This window comes from Corythoichthys intestinalis, chromosome 13, assembly GCF_030265065.1.
Source record: "Corythoichthys intestinalis isolate RoL2023-P3 chromosome 13, ASM3026506v1, whole genome shotgun sequence".
Taxonomy (NCBI): Eukaryota; Metazoa; Chordata; class Actinopteri; order Syngnathiformes; family Syngnathidae; genus Corythoichthys; species Corythoichthys intestinalis.
The window spans coordinates 41,124,871-41,140,063 of record NC_080407.1 but is presented as its reverse complement, the minus strand read 5'-3'; the positions used below and the strand labels follow the sequence as shown (position 1 = coordinate 41,140,063).

Genomic DNA, 15,193 nt, shown 5'->3' with positions numbered 1-15,193 from the left:
AGACACAAAATGACGGACAAGGGGGCGGAACCAAACAGCGAGCACGTGATTTTGTGACGTCGGTGGGTAGGGTCTATAATCCAGTCATTTATTCTGGAAGTTTTCCAAATGTTTCTTTATTGGTTTTTGAAAACAAAGGTTTGAATCGAATGGTGTATCACCTGAACCAATACATTTGCACTGCAAAAACCCACCTCCTTCAAACAAACAAAAAATGTAATAAATAGATTAAATCCCCTTGGTTTAAGTGTAAATCTACTACAAATAAGTGAAATTATCTGCCAGTATTCAGGTAAATTTTAATCATTCATTCATTTTCCATGCCACTTTTTCCTCACGAGGGTGCTAGAGCCTATCCCCGCTAACTATGGGCAGTAGGCAGGGTGCACCCAGAATTGGTTGCCAGCCAATCGCAGGGCACAATGCAACACACAACCAATCAGCCACACACTCACACCTGCCGGCAAATTAGATTGTTCAATCAGCCTACCACGCATGTTTTTGGGATGTGGAAGGAAACCGGAGTCACCGGAGAAAACCCACGCAGGCACGGGGAGAACCAGCAAACTCCACACAGGAATACCAGAGCACAAGATTGAACCCTTGACCTCAGAACTGTGACGCGGACTAGCTAACCACTTGGCCACCGTGCCGCGGGCTAAATTTCACTCAGATATCTCGAAATAAGAAAAGGAGCTAGCTGAAAGTAAGTTTAACAGACATATTTTAGGCAAAAAGTTTGTATATTTAATCTTAAAAAAAACAACAACTTGTCAGACCACTGTTCTCCCAGTCTGTTTGGTCTTATTAATGTCCCGTCCTCAGGAAAAAGGCTACATGCATCAAACCAGGCTTTTTTGGCTTGCTGATGCTGCCACCGTAACGTGCTTTTTTCTGCAATGCATGTTGTCTTGGAAGGAGCGCTCACAGTAGTCGCAGAGGTATCGTTTACCCATGATTTCTGATGAAAACAACAATGCGGTCAAATTTTGCACCCATTCAGAAATCGCAAATTTGCAGTTCTGCGCATGTGCGTAATGTTAAAAATTGGGCTCTCAAATGATTCAAATTTTTTAGTTGAGTTAATCACAGCTTAAAAATTAATCGTAATTAATCACAATTCAAACCATCTCTAAAATATGCTATATTTTTCCGTAAATTATTGTTGGAATGGAAAGATAAGACATGACGGATATATACATTCTACATACTGTACATAAATACTGTATTTGTTTATTATAACAATAAATCCACAAGATGGCATTAACATTATTAACATTCTTTCTGTTAAAGGGATCCACAAGAAAGACTTGAAGTTCTTAAAAGATAAATGTTAGTACAAGTTATACTAATTTTATATGAAAACCCCTCTTAATGTTTTCGTTCTAATAAAATTTGTAAAATTTTCTATCAATAAATAAACTAGATACACTAAATACACCACAAGGTGTCAATGGCGAGTTTTAAATTAACTTAGAAATCAAGCCAAATAGTGTGTTTCGTCCCTCAACTGACGCCGTAGTTTCCTGTTAATTGGTCCATCCATCGTAATTCACGTCATTTGAGTGCTGGCTTCACAACGTACTTGACCACTGATAGTTCGTATATTGTGAATAGTTAAATGCCATTAGAAATGAATGGGAAATTTGGACGTCCATGGCCGTCAATGGCGGCACCCTTCATCAGCGTCAATGGAATTGGGGAAGTTTGGGGGACACGTCCTATTGATATCTGGTCATTTTCTGTTGATTTGGGGGGGGGGGAAAATCCCAATGAAAATGAATGGGAAAGATTTTGGACGTCCATGGCCGTAAATGACATCGACATCCATATAGTCAGTTGAATCCAAGTACATTGGCATCAATAGATTCGACATGCATGGCCGTCAATGGCATCAATGCAATGTAAAAAAAAATCCATTGGAAGTGAATGGGAAACTTTTCCATTTGAAATGAATGGGAAAGTTTTTGGCAAGTTTCCGGCGAACCGTATTTTTTTTTCCAATTTCTGTATACAACTTTTATGCTCCTCACCGTCCCGGAATTTTTTATGGCCAAATTATGTGATTTGGTCAAAAATTGTAGGACTAGATACATTTTGAAAAAAAAAATTTTTTTCGGAAAATTGCAGTTTACGGGCGAATGGAAAATTTTTCGGGACCGTTTGAAAAATTCCCTGCGTCGCGCGAAAATTTCAGTCGTACCGGTACTCGAACGGTGCCGATCGGTGACATGGTTCGGGCTGCACGGCGCGCCGAAAAAACGCGGAGAATAAGATGTATATTAAAAAAAATACGGAAGAAATAAGTTGGCTAAAGTTGCAGAACAGCATTACCTTGGCCTTTCCAAAGGAAAGACCCAGGTAAATATTGCCATCCAGTGTATTTGTTGAACTAAACAAAATGTTTAAATAGAGTTAGACCAAAGTCTCAGTAAGTTTTATGTGTATGTTGCATAGCTATTCTGATTGGGAATGCCAGTTCTCTTTGCACTGCTGTTTAACTGTGTGAGAATAGGGCCTCAGTAATATAGATTGAAGCGCTTTTCTTTTTGACAACATTTTTTTGAGGGATTTTATTTTTGTTGTGCTTTCACTAAATGATACTTATGTTTTTTGTGAAGGAGTTGCCGAAGCTTATGCCAATAAACGGCACGGCCCAATGAACGCCTGTGTCCACTTGCCTTTTGTAATATTCTGATATAGAATTATCCGAGACACCTTGAAGTGCGCGCGGCGCCAATATTTTTTACTCACATGATGCAGGAGTGAGTTAGAGCCTGCCAAGAGCCATAAGCTGTGTTAATGTTGAAGCTGAATGTGCTAATAAAGAAACAAAGTGCCAGCACATCGCATGTGGTATACCTATGTTAAGAAAAAGAACAAAACAAGACATCTTTCTCTGCCTCTTAGCTCTCAAGTGCTCATTGTAATCTGTTTGAGGTAATGCATGAGCGGGTCATATCGCGCATGCGTTAAATATTTTAACATGATTAATTAAAAAAATTAATTACCGCCTGTTAATGCGTTAAATTTGACAGCCCTAGCTAAAAATGGCCACGAATGCAGCGGTTCTAAAGTAAACACTACAAACTTTCTTTAGAGAAAGGAATACATTTATGTTTGAACAAGGACTGGCATATAGAAAAGTTCTTCTCAAACACATCCTGCCATGTTAGCTGCACACAAAAACTGCATGCCGCTCTCACTTCTAACATCTATGGCGTGTCATTAAGCATTAATTTCCGTCATTTTCGTGTTGCACATGTATGTTTATGATTTAACTTAATGTTATCCAAAGGTGCTAAATAAACAACAATAAAGTCCAACTGGATGTAAAACAGGGCTAAGTCATCGCCACAAAAGATTTTAATGAAAATATTGTAAGGGTGAAAAATGACAGAACACTGTGAATGTAACACAGATCGAAAAAGAAAAATGGATGGATGGAATTCTTTTACCTCTTCTTAACGCCAGGAGATTCTGGCTCCTGCCACTCAGCACCAAGATTTTTTCTGAAAGCTGCAGGACACAAGAAAACCATTGAAAGATTTTATGGACCATCACCGCGTCATCGGCCAGTCTTTCCTTGGAACACGAGGAGACGAGTAGAGTGATCCATTGCAACTTCACGTTTGGCTGATTCAGTGCGTCGTGCGGTTGTAATAGGTATTCATCAAAAAATAGTTAATAGTTAATCAGCCACTTGCCCCACAAACATGCAGAACAATACGGCGAGTGTAAGAAACAACCAATACGACAGGTATGAGAAACAATCGTAGAAACAAAAATGTTGCTCCCACCCAGTGTTGTTTTGTTGCTGTTTCTTAGTCATATTTTAGTCATTTCAAAATGTGTTCATTTTCATCTAGTTTTAGTCGACAATTCTCAAAAAGTTTTCGTCTATAAACGTAAAAAATTTTAGTCCATGAATTAAAAGAAAGGTTTATAACAATTTTGAATAAACATTGACAGACGAGCACATAATTGTAGAGTTTACAAAGACATCTCCATTTTCATGATAATACATACTCACTCAGCAGAGATTTTTAAAGACAAAAGCAACATGGCATAACTCGCCATAATAAGAAGCAAAACTTACCAAGCAGCAGCTGACACATTTTACAAAAGGAGACTGGAATGGGCAAACGCTTACTCACAGTCAGTTTTCTGCCAAAATGTTCTACACCAGCGAAACGTGCTACAAGAGGCAAATTTGACACCTGAAGTACTAATGTGCGCTTTTAGTTTGTTTTCTTTAGATACATACCAGAAGAACAAACTAAAACATGCCTTACGAAAATACTTAAAGTAATATTAATGAGGGTGGTTTAAATACGCTACGTGACTAATGCGGTCAATAGATCAACACTGCTTACAAGAAAACAATGCTTAAAAGTATAAGAGGGAAACACAAGCAAAATGTATTTTGATGCAGTGAAAAGGCAATAAAAGACTCAAGAAAAACAAAAATAGTAAGTACAGTGTACCGCTACATACAAAGTTAATTCGTTCCAGGACCTTGTTTGTAAGTCAAAATGGTCGTATGTCGAGCAGGATTTTCCCAATGGGAAATACATTATATTTCAATTAATACATTGTTGTTATTACATTATTACACATTGCAAAACAAAAAATATATACAATTTGAATAATAATATAATAACACTAATAAATCCTGTAATAAAGTAACAAATCTGTTTCTAAGAGGGTTTTGGTTTAAGTTCTTGGTGTGTCTTTTGACCCGAATCGTTGCGTCCTGGCGTAGCATTTGTTTGGCGCAGACATCACTCGTAATTTCTGAAGAGTATTTTGATGTACAGTATTTTGGAAAGAGAAAAGTTCCTGAGGACGAGGGTCCGCTAACAAAATGAACATGATTGTTGTGGTGATCTAGACCGTCACGTTCCGAATATTTAATCAGCATCTGAGGCTAATGTCGATCAGATGGCACTGGGATAGATGGCGCCAACCGCTTGTCGTTTGACCGTCGCTTGACATTGGTTTGACAGTTTTGTGAAAGCAGACCATTGCAATTGGAATCGAAAATTCCTTGTGACTTTTGAAAACCCTGGAAGGAATTGCAGGAGTTCGATGTCACGTTTTGGCCCTATCGGTTCGGGTTTTTTTTTTTTTTTTTGCTTGGAACTAAACGTTTGCCGGCAGCTACTTGGAAGCTAATCAGCGTCACCTAGCAAAAAGGGCTGAAAGAAGGCATTGACTGTCGAAGAGGACGGCGATATCAAGAGATCTCTTGACTTCCTATCAGTGGAGATTTCTGTGATTAAGCTACACCAGAAATCCATCCTGAACCTGGTGGTGGAGGTGAAGGCTTTCCGAATCCAGAATGCCGAGAAAGACCAGCGTCTGGTGCAGTTGGAGAGTCGAGTGGCGGAATTGCAGCAGCACACAAGGATCAACGATGTGATCGTAACTGGGCTCCGGATAAAGCTGTGGTCATACGCCCGGGCTGTGACCGATAACGTTGGGGAGCCCAGCGAGCAGGTTGTCGGCTCTGTTGAGCAACAAGTGGCTGTATTTTTCCAGTCCAAAGGGATTGAGGTGGATCGGAATGACATCGAAGCCTGCCACCTCTACCCCGGAGAGATAACAGCGACAAACGAGGTGTTATCATCAGGTTTGTCAACAGAAAGCACAAAACCGCACTGTTAGAACAAGGAAGATACTGAACGGATTCATGGGAACGAGCATTTGACAAGGCAAAACTTTGATATCGCTATAAAAGCACGACTAATGAAAAAACAAGGAAAAATTCAGCACGCATGGAAACCAAGGAACACACCAGGCAGGTCCGAGATACTGTTGTGGAGAAGTTTAAAGCCGGATTTGGATACAAAAAGATTTCCCAAGCTTTAGACATCTCAAGGAGCACTGTGCAAGCCATCATATTGAAATGGAAGGAGCATCAGACCACTGCAAATCTACCAAGACCCGGCCGTCCTTCCAAACTTTCTTCTCGAACAAGGAGAAAACTGATCAGAGATGCAGCCAAGAGGCCCATGATCACTCTGGATGAACTGCAGAGATCTACAGCTGAGGTGGGGGAGTCTGTCCATAGGACAACAATCAGTCGTACACTGCCCAAATCTGGCCTTTATGGAAGCGTGGCAAGAAGAAAGCCATTTCTCAAAGTTATCCATAAAAAGTCTCGTTTAAAGTTTGCCACAAGCCACCTGGGAGACACACCAAACATGTGGAAGGAGGTGCTCTGGTCAGATGAAACCAAAATTGAACTTTTTGGCCACAATGCAAAACGATATGTTTGGCGTAAAAGCAACACAGCTCATCACCCTGAACACACCATCCCCACTGTCAAACATGGTGGTGGCAGCATCATGGTTTGGGCCTGCTTTTCTTCAGCAGGGACAGGGAAGATGGATGCAGCCAAATACAGGAATATTCTGGAAGAAAACCTGTTGGTATCTGCACAAGACCTGAGACTGGGACGGAGATTTATCTTCCAACAGGACAATGATCCGAAAACATAAAGCCAAATCTACAATGGAATGGTTCAAAAATAAGTGTATCCAGGTGTTAGAATGGCCAAGTCAAAGTCTAGACCTGAATCCAATCGAGAATCTGTGGAAAGAGCTGAAGACTGCTGTTCACAAACACTCTCCATCCAACCTCACTGAGCTCGAGCTGTTTTGCAAGGAAGAATGGGCAAGAATGTCAGTCTCTCGCTGTGCAAAACTGATAGAAACATACCCAAGCGACTTGCAGCTGTAATTGGAGCAAAAGGTGGCGCTACAAAGTATTAACGCAAGGGGGCCGAATAATATTGCACGCCCCACTTTTCAGTTTATTATTTGTTAAAAAAGTTTAAATCATCCAATAAATTTTGTTCCACTTCACGATTGTGTCCCACTTGTTGATTCTTGACAAAAAATTAAAATTTTATATATTTATGTTTGAAGCCTGAAATGTGGCGAAAGGTTGCAAGGTTCAAGGGGGCCAAATACTTTTGCAAGGCACTGTACAGGCGAGTAAGGACAGAGGAAACTGAACTCATTTAAAAAGGATGGCACAAAATTGGGAAAATGTATGTAATGGAATTGACATCGACGGTGTATATGAAACATTTTTGAATATATTCACATCATTATCTGATAAAAACTGTCCAATACAACGGTACAGCAGAAAACAAAAGTACAAAGAACAACCATGGTTCATGAAGGGATTTCAAAATGCTTTTAAAGGAGAAAAATACACTGTATAGAGAAGTCATAAAACAAAGAACTACAGAGGCAGAAAAAAATATTGTATATGTATACAGTGGGGAGAACAAGTATTTGATACACTGCCAATGGCTTTTCCCATTGGCAGTGTATCAAATACTTGTTCTCCCCACTATACATGTACAGTGCTGCTCAAAAGTTTGTGAACCCCCTCAACATTTTGGAATTTTCTATTATTTCAACCTGATTTCCTAATCAATCAATTCAGTAGTTTTTTTTTTGTTTTTTTAACAGTTGTGTTGTCGAGACTAAATTAAAAAGAGTTTTCATCAACTGATGTAGGTGCAAAATTGAACTGTTTGGTCACAACCAAAACCGCCATGTCTGGCGAAAAGTCAACACTGCATACCACCAAAAGAACCTTCTCCCAACAGTGAAGCATGGAGGTGGGAATGTCAAGATCTGGGCTTGCTTTTCATCCTCAGGACCTGGACAACTCCACATAGTCCAGGGAATCATGAATTCTGAGGAATATTGTCAAATCCTAGAACATAACCCTGACGCCATCTGTTTTGAAGTTAAAGCTTGGCAGAAGGTGGATCATGCAACATGATAATTATCCAAAGCATTCCAGCAATACAACCAAGGAATGGCTGAAAAAGAAGAAGATTCGTGTTCTGGACTGGCCCAGTCAAAGTCCTGACCTAAATCCCATTGAAATGCTGTGGCGGGACCTGAAGCGAGCAGTTCATGCCAGACGCCCATCAAACCTCTCTCAACTGACTGCGTTCTGCAAGGAAGAATGGGCAAAAATCCCCCAAAGTAGATGTGAGAGGCTGATTAGTCACTACAGAAACCGTTTGGTTGAGGTAATCTCTGCAAAAGGAGGCGCAATATCCTATTAACTGAAGGGGTTCACATACTTTTGCACACATGATATGAGTTTTTCTTAAATCAACCACTTTTGTTAAATAAAGAATGACAATATAACTATTTCTTTTGTTTCAGTCCATTATTTGGAATGTCAGTATTGTGGATATGGGTATAACTTAACATTTAATAAGGTTATTTTAGTTTTTTTTACAAAAAATCTGACCATCGCTGTGGGGTTCACAAACTTTCGAGCAGCACTGTATATTCTTTATATAAATGATATATGCAAAGTTTCAAGAATACAAAAATTTGTTTTATTTGCAGATGACACAAGTATCTTTTGCTCGGGCGATTTCTGATGAACTTTTTAAACTAAAGACCTGGTTTGGAACAAACAAATTATCATTTTTAACTAAAAGCAAATTCATGTTATTTAGCAGATACAATAAATATAGTAAAGTACAAATACAGATAGATGGGGTGAATATTGAAAGGGTCTATGAAAACAAGTTTCTTGGGGTTGTTATTTGACAAGGTTAACTAGAAAGCTCATTTAAAACATATACAAAGTATGAAGAAGCATATCAGTCCTGAATAAAGCTAAACAGTCTTGACAATAAATCACTCCACATTCTTTAATCCTGCCATATTTACACTACTGTGCAGAGGTCTGGGGTAACACCTATAAATGAACAATAAAATCACTATTCATTTTGCAAAAATGAGCCGTAAGATTAGTACATAATGCTGGTTATAGGGATCATAATAATATATTATTTTTAAAATACAGAACAGTAAAACTCAGGGACTTGTTTCATTTTCAAACAGCTCAGCTCATGTATAAGGCTATACACAGGTGACTTCCTGCCAATATACAGAAATTGTTTTTTAACAGAGAAGGTCAATACAGTTTGAGGCGGGAGCTTCACTGACAGCATCAGAGGGTACGAACTACATTAAAAAAAAATTGTGTTTCTGTTTGTGGAGTAACGCTGTGGAATAAACTAGATGAGGGGCTCAAGCAATGTCCAAGCATGACCCAGTTTAGGAAGTGGCAAAAGCACAGGGTATAGGGAAGAAGAAGGGTTTCAGAGATAGGTTGTGTTCACATATCTGTTATTGGCTTGGTCCTATTTATTGTTGTTCATCTAGCATCTTATGTGTATGGTTATTAACTTTATTTATTTGTTGATATGAGGACTCGTTAAATAGGGTGGACAGATATAATTGAAGAATAGAAAAGGGGGTGTAGGTTTTAATGAGCAAATGCTTCATCCTACTCCTTTTAGGAAACAATGAACAAGTTCTGATATTATTATTATTATTAATATTGTCTTAAACATTGTTGCCGTTATCTCAAGTATTATCATTGGTTTTGTCGTTTTTTTTTTTTTTTTTAATTTCTCATGTCCAAAATAAAGCATTCATTCATTCAAAAAAAATTAAATGTGTTCGTTGGCTATCACTGACTAGCATATGCGATTGCCACACGAAAATAACAAAATAAATCATCCTGAACAACTGTCAGAGATGTAACACAACCAGAGGATATAATATATAATGAAGACAGGGCATAGGGTGGCAAAGGATAGCTTGTTGAAACAGGAGAATGTCATTGTCAGTGGCGTAAGGCTACCTCTGGATCAGGTCGGCTCTTTTTCCCCGTCTTTTTTTACCCTCGACACTCAAGCCATCTCTTTAACGGAACATTTGAATGCTATTCCACATCTTTACCAATGAATTTGGCACCAGGGACATCATTTTCGGACAGAATTGGTAGGTTTAGCTCTGTAAACATCTCTTTCGTACACCATTTACATGCATCTAGCATGAGGGACATATGCATGTTTGACCCCTCCACCCAGCAACAGTTGCTAACGTCATGAATATTAATGAGCATAGATGACATTTCAAGTGCAGCACGCCATTTTAATGAACATCCAATGTTCTTAAGTAGTTTAAATGGAGGTTTTGCATTTAGGAAATGTCGGGGGAAAATTAAGAGATGGAGGTTGGGGTTACTGCTGGTTCTGTTAACTTTTATTGTGCAAATCATTGAGAAAAAAATAGAATGAAAATTTGTGTTATAGGAATAACCGTGCCAAAAGCAGTTTTATCTGCATTTCAGTGGTTTTCCGAGGGTTGACCCCCCCAAAAAGATTCTGGCTCCGTGGCGACCTTCATGTCAGGGAGTTCCTGCAAGAAATTCCTAGCCACTTTCACCCCTGCCACTAACTTGCTACAGTCGTGTTGTGATGAGGAACAGATATACTGTGTAGGAAATGAAATGACAGCGTAATAAGTACTCGTCTTCTACCTGACCTATGTCCTGGAGAGGACTGTGGAGATTCCAGTGTGGTCATAGACCGAAATTGCAGAGAGCCAGCATGGGGCGCAAAGTCTGCAGAGGAGCACTGCCTGGATGTGTGAGATATACAATGTGGGCCTGTGTTTCCAGCCAGAGAGGAACTGACCAAGGCCTCTGAGGAATCAAAGATTAAAAAATGTACATAGTTTTCATTTTATGGCCTGTTTTGCACATTGAGAGGAAAAGTATCTAACAAATTTTATATTGTAGTTTATATACAAAATATATGTGTTACACTGTGTATAAAATATATATAATCACAATTTTGCACTGTTGGTCTCCTGTATATAACTTATTTTGACCATAATATGTAGAAAGGACAAAAAGGCCCTTTACCATACCTGCTGTTTTTGTTGCATTATCAAATATAAAACTATCTTTTTTTCTGTTGAATGTTTATCCTAACAAGTTGAATAAACATCACCCTTAAAAACGTTTCGTTGAGCAAGTTTGGTTCTCAATGGGACATTAATATTACAAATTTTGACAAAGATGTTTAGAGTTTTTTTTTTCTTTTTGGGTACAAAATGTTGATTATAATTGGCTGAAGGAAACAACAGTTTGGACATTATAGTGTCCTAAAAAAGGGACCCAATCTGGCATTTGTGATGTTTTTTTATTTGAAATATAAAGGCAACATCAAAGGTATGCAGATTTAGGAAAAAAAGGCTTAGCTGTTAAAAGGTTAAACTAAACAACGTAGAATTGAAAAAAAAATGTCGTAAATGCACATGCCACTGCCATGTTGCATACATTGACTGGTTTTCTCGTTCTTCAGCGGTGTGTTTTACCGCTTGTCGGGAAACTTGTGCAACCTCGCATGCCGCACAATAGAAGCGGCCAAATCACGTCGATCGCGTCGGTACCAATGATACTTTGGGTATTGCAGAAAAGGCAGTCACATCACATTTTCTGAATCTTAGAATCAACTTAGTGACGAAGCATCGGTTTTATTTACAACCTTAGTTTTGAGTTATAATATTACAATTAAAATTAGGCTTGTTCTGAACAAAGGGAAGGGGAGGCAAGGAAGGAATATAAGCAAGTTGTTCATCATGAATAAAATTAACAAGCACAGTGAAGTACAAGCACTTTAAAATTTGAAGCAAAGTAGAGATATTTTCATCGACGAGGGCCGGAATGATTAACAGTACAAACAAATTTAATAATCATTGTCCAATTTGTACGACAAAGCATGAGGCCAAAATAAAGAGGACTGCGATATTATAGTCGTACTGTTGCGAGGAGGGAAAAAAAGTCATCCTGTTACATAGGGGTAATGTAGCTGAATAAGCAGCAACATACTTTCCGTAGCGCTTTGCGACCGCCACTTAAGTCAACGATAATAAAAGCAGCTCTCGAGGCTGCGTTTTAAAATCAGTTTCCAAAATAAGGAAATCAGTTATCTTTTAGCTCAACATCAAATCATATTTTCCATATTTATGTAGTTATATTATTGACGAATGATTTAGAATTTTTGTAATTTGGGGTCTAGTGTTTCAAATATTAGCTGTGAAAAGTGTAATTTGAAAGAGGGAGAGTATTGTATAAATAATGCCACTCAACTTGAGGGTTCAATCAGGTGAGCCAATACTTTTGGCAATAGTGTGGATCCACATTATGCAAGGATTGGACAAAGCACATGTAAAGCACCAATACTGCCAATCCTCGACAGGATTTGAGGAAACTCTGCAGACTACAATTGACCTGTGTGCACAACCTGACCTAGGCAGCATAGATGACAGGCAAAACAGTTATTGGCCACTGCTTTTTACACCACTACACACGTCTTTTCGTCTGATCCTTGCGAGCAAATTTTTTACCACAAACTGAGCAGGAAAAAGGTTTTTCACCAGTGTGGGTTCTTGTGTGTGTGTCAAAGTTGCTCTTCTGAGTGAATGTTTTTCCACAATCTGAGCAGGAAAAAGGTTTTTCACCAGTGTGGGTTCTTGTGTGTGCTTCTAAGTGGTGAATTCGAGTGAATCCATGACCACAAACTGAGCAGGAAAAAGGTTTTTCACCAGTGTGGGTTCTTGTGTGGGATTTTAAGGTACCCTTATGGCTGAATCCTTGACCACAAACTGAGCAGGAAAAAGGTTTTTCACCAGTGTGAGTTCTAGTGTGACTTATTAAGACGTACTTGCGACTGAATTTTTTACCACAAACTGAGCAGGAAAAAGGTTTTTCACCAGTGTGGGTTCTTGTGTGTGTGTTTAAGGTGCACTTCTGAGTGAATCTTTTACCACAAACTGAGCAGGAAAAAGGTTTTTCACCAGTGTGGGTTCTTGTGTGTGCTTCTAAGTGGTGAATTCGAGTGAATCCATGACCACAAACTGAGCAGGAAAAAGGTTTTTCACCAGTGTGGGTTCTTGTGTGTCTGTCAAAGCTGCTCTTATGAGTGAATGTTTTTCCACAAACTGAGCAGGAAAAAGCTTTTTCACCGGTGTGGCTCCTCATATGCATACGATAAGTATAGTTATTAGCAAAGGTTTTCCCACACTGAGAGCATTTGGAGAGTTGGCCGTCACAGTGAGATTTCTTATGACCATGATCATCCTTGTAAGGTGAGTGTGACATGGCACCATTTCTGTTTGATGGTGCGATGAAAATCTGTGTTTGCAATCCTTCTGTTGAGCTGCTGCTGCCGCCGCTTGGAGCCTCCGTCCCTCTGCTGACCTCACTCGGACCGTCCTCGCCATTCAAGGGCTCACCGGTCGACATGGTGATATTGTCCTCCTCTTTAACGTATGGCAGCTCTACCTCCTCCTTTTTGATTGGAAGTTGTACTTCTCTCTTTAGTTGTTGAGCGTCAGGACCAAGATATTTGCTGAAACCTGCAAGACACAAGAAGACAAATGATATACTTTATAGACCGTCTATGCAGCTGGTAGGCTGTGAGGGTAGACTGGCTGAGAGTGTATATACGCGCGCGTACCAGATGCATTCTGGGCTGTCATTCCAATGACAAAGATGCACCAGAGTACATTTTTTAGATGACTAGTTTTACTTGAGTCATATTATTTTGAATGCTACTTTAACTTGATTTAAAAATTTGTCTACTCTACCTTCATCTGCTGAAAAGGAAGTGACTCAAGAATGTCCCTAATGGAAGTATGAATAATAAATAAATCCAGGCTATACCCCTAGGATTTTTTGAAGCTGTGGTGGAGAGTCGGACAGCATTACCATGTCGACCATGGCGAAATTGCGTCATATCATGACAATGAGTCCCCCCCCCAAAGTACCATAACTAAGATCTATTTGAAATATTTCATTAGCCAGGCTGATGTCGTAGGTCTCAGCTACAGTAGATGTACGTAAATTGCGTAGCTAATTACAGCTACGTTACCCTTCGTAATAATACGACTATTTCTCGTAGTCCTTTTGATTTTCTTTTATTTGGCCTTAATTTGGAATGAGCTCGATGACAAACTAAAAGTGTAGAAATCCATCTCCAACTTTAAAACGATGCTTATAAACATTCTGATCAGTGAATATAAAAATTCGGACATATCGAGGTTATAAATTCTCCTCTTCTAGGGAAGAATTTCTTTGTGTGTGTGCATTTAGTGTTTAATGTTGTCGTTTGTCAGTATTTTATCATATGGGGATACTATAATACGCGATAATTCACCCTTTCTGCTCTCATAACTTTTAATATCAATTTTTTAAAATTTTCTCATAATTTTTCTTATGATTGTCTTAATGTACGCAGTAATACATTGCCACAACAGTAATAGTCCTTCTGTTCACGGACCCATTTTAAGGAGTAGGGGGAAATTCTAATACCCATGTAAAGAGTTACTAGTTGCGGTGAGAAGGTGAATACTTTTTTGTTGTTGTTCGTGAACTACATTTCCACATAAAGGAACATCGAGGTACCATTTAGCTTAGCAAGGAAATTTTTTCCAGTCATTTTTCCAGTGTCCCAGAGCATGCGAAACTTGGAAAAAAGGCGGATTTATCAAGGTTTCGTCAGCCATTTTTGAGTATCTTTCTGCCGAAACGGCCTGATAGTACAGATATAAGTACGCCTGCCCCTCTGCTATTGGATGTGTTGTTGACGTAAAATAGAGCAAGGCTCTATTTAGGGCTCCGCCTCTCGGCGCAAATTAATTCAAACTTGCTGTTCCGTCCAAGATGGCCGTCCACCGCTCACTCTCGCTGAGGGAAAGAGGAGTAGGTATTGGCTTACCCACTTAATGGTGGCAACAATAATAAAGAAAAACAATAACAAAATAATAGCGAGCTGCCGCGACATGCAACTGCTATCTCGCCCATTCTCCCAACACGCTTGCTCCTACGGCACAGCTACCCAGGCTTATGGGGGACGCGCTTTGTTACGGACTAGGCGTGTGCCAGTTAACGATTTGACGCGGTGTGAAAACGTCGCGGTTTCAAAACTCCTAAAATTTTCCGCCATACCGTAGTACGGTATTCGCTATTTTTCATGTGCCAAAAATGCAGCTGAAGTGGCTTGGCGCGGCAGCGCTCACCCCTTTCCCTGTTGCTGTGTGTGAACGTGGCGCTATTCTGCTAAACTGCCAGCGAACCCAAAAACACACATCCAAACACAAGGCGTACTTTTCTTAAATTTATTGAGCACTAAAATCGTGGTAAGTGAAATATACAAAATGAATAGATTTAAAACGTTGTACAATTGTATTTTTCCACATGTGTGTAGGTACAACAGGTTAGCACATTCGCCAAATACACACATTTTCCTTTCAAATTCAATATACAAACTAACTAAAAC

General features: G+C 39.3%; 1 protein-coding gene across 1 annotated transcript in view; it reads right to left on the bottom strand.

Moving 5' to 3' along the window:
• Nucleotides 1-7,383: 7,383 nt before the first annotated feature.
• Nucleotides 7,384-15,193, bottom strand: part of LOC130928960 (gastrula zinc finger protein XlCGF57.1-like) — a 30,544-nt gene continuing 22,734 nt past the window's right edge. The window contains exon 3 of the mRNA XM_057855812.1: nucleotides 7,384-13,271. Coding sequence (XP_057711795.1) covers nucleotides 12,217-13,271 — 1,055 coding nt within the window. The 3' untranslated portion in view covers nucleotides 7,384-12,216. The remainder of the gene's footprint in view (nucleotides 13,272-15,193) is intronic.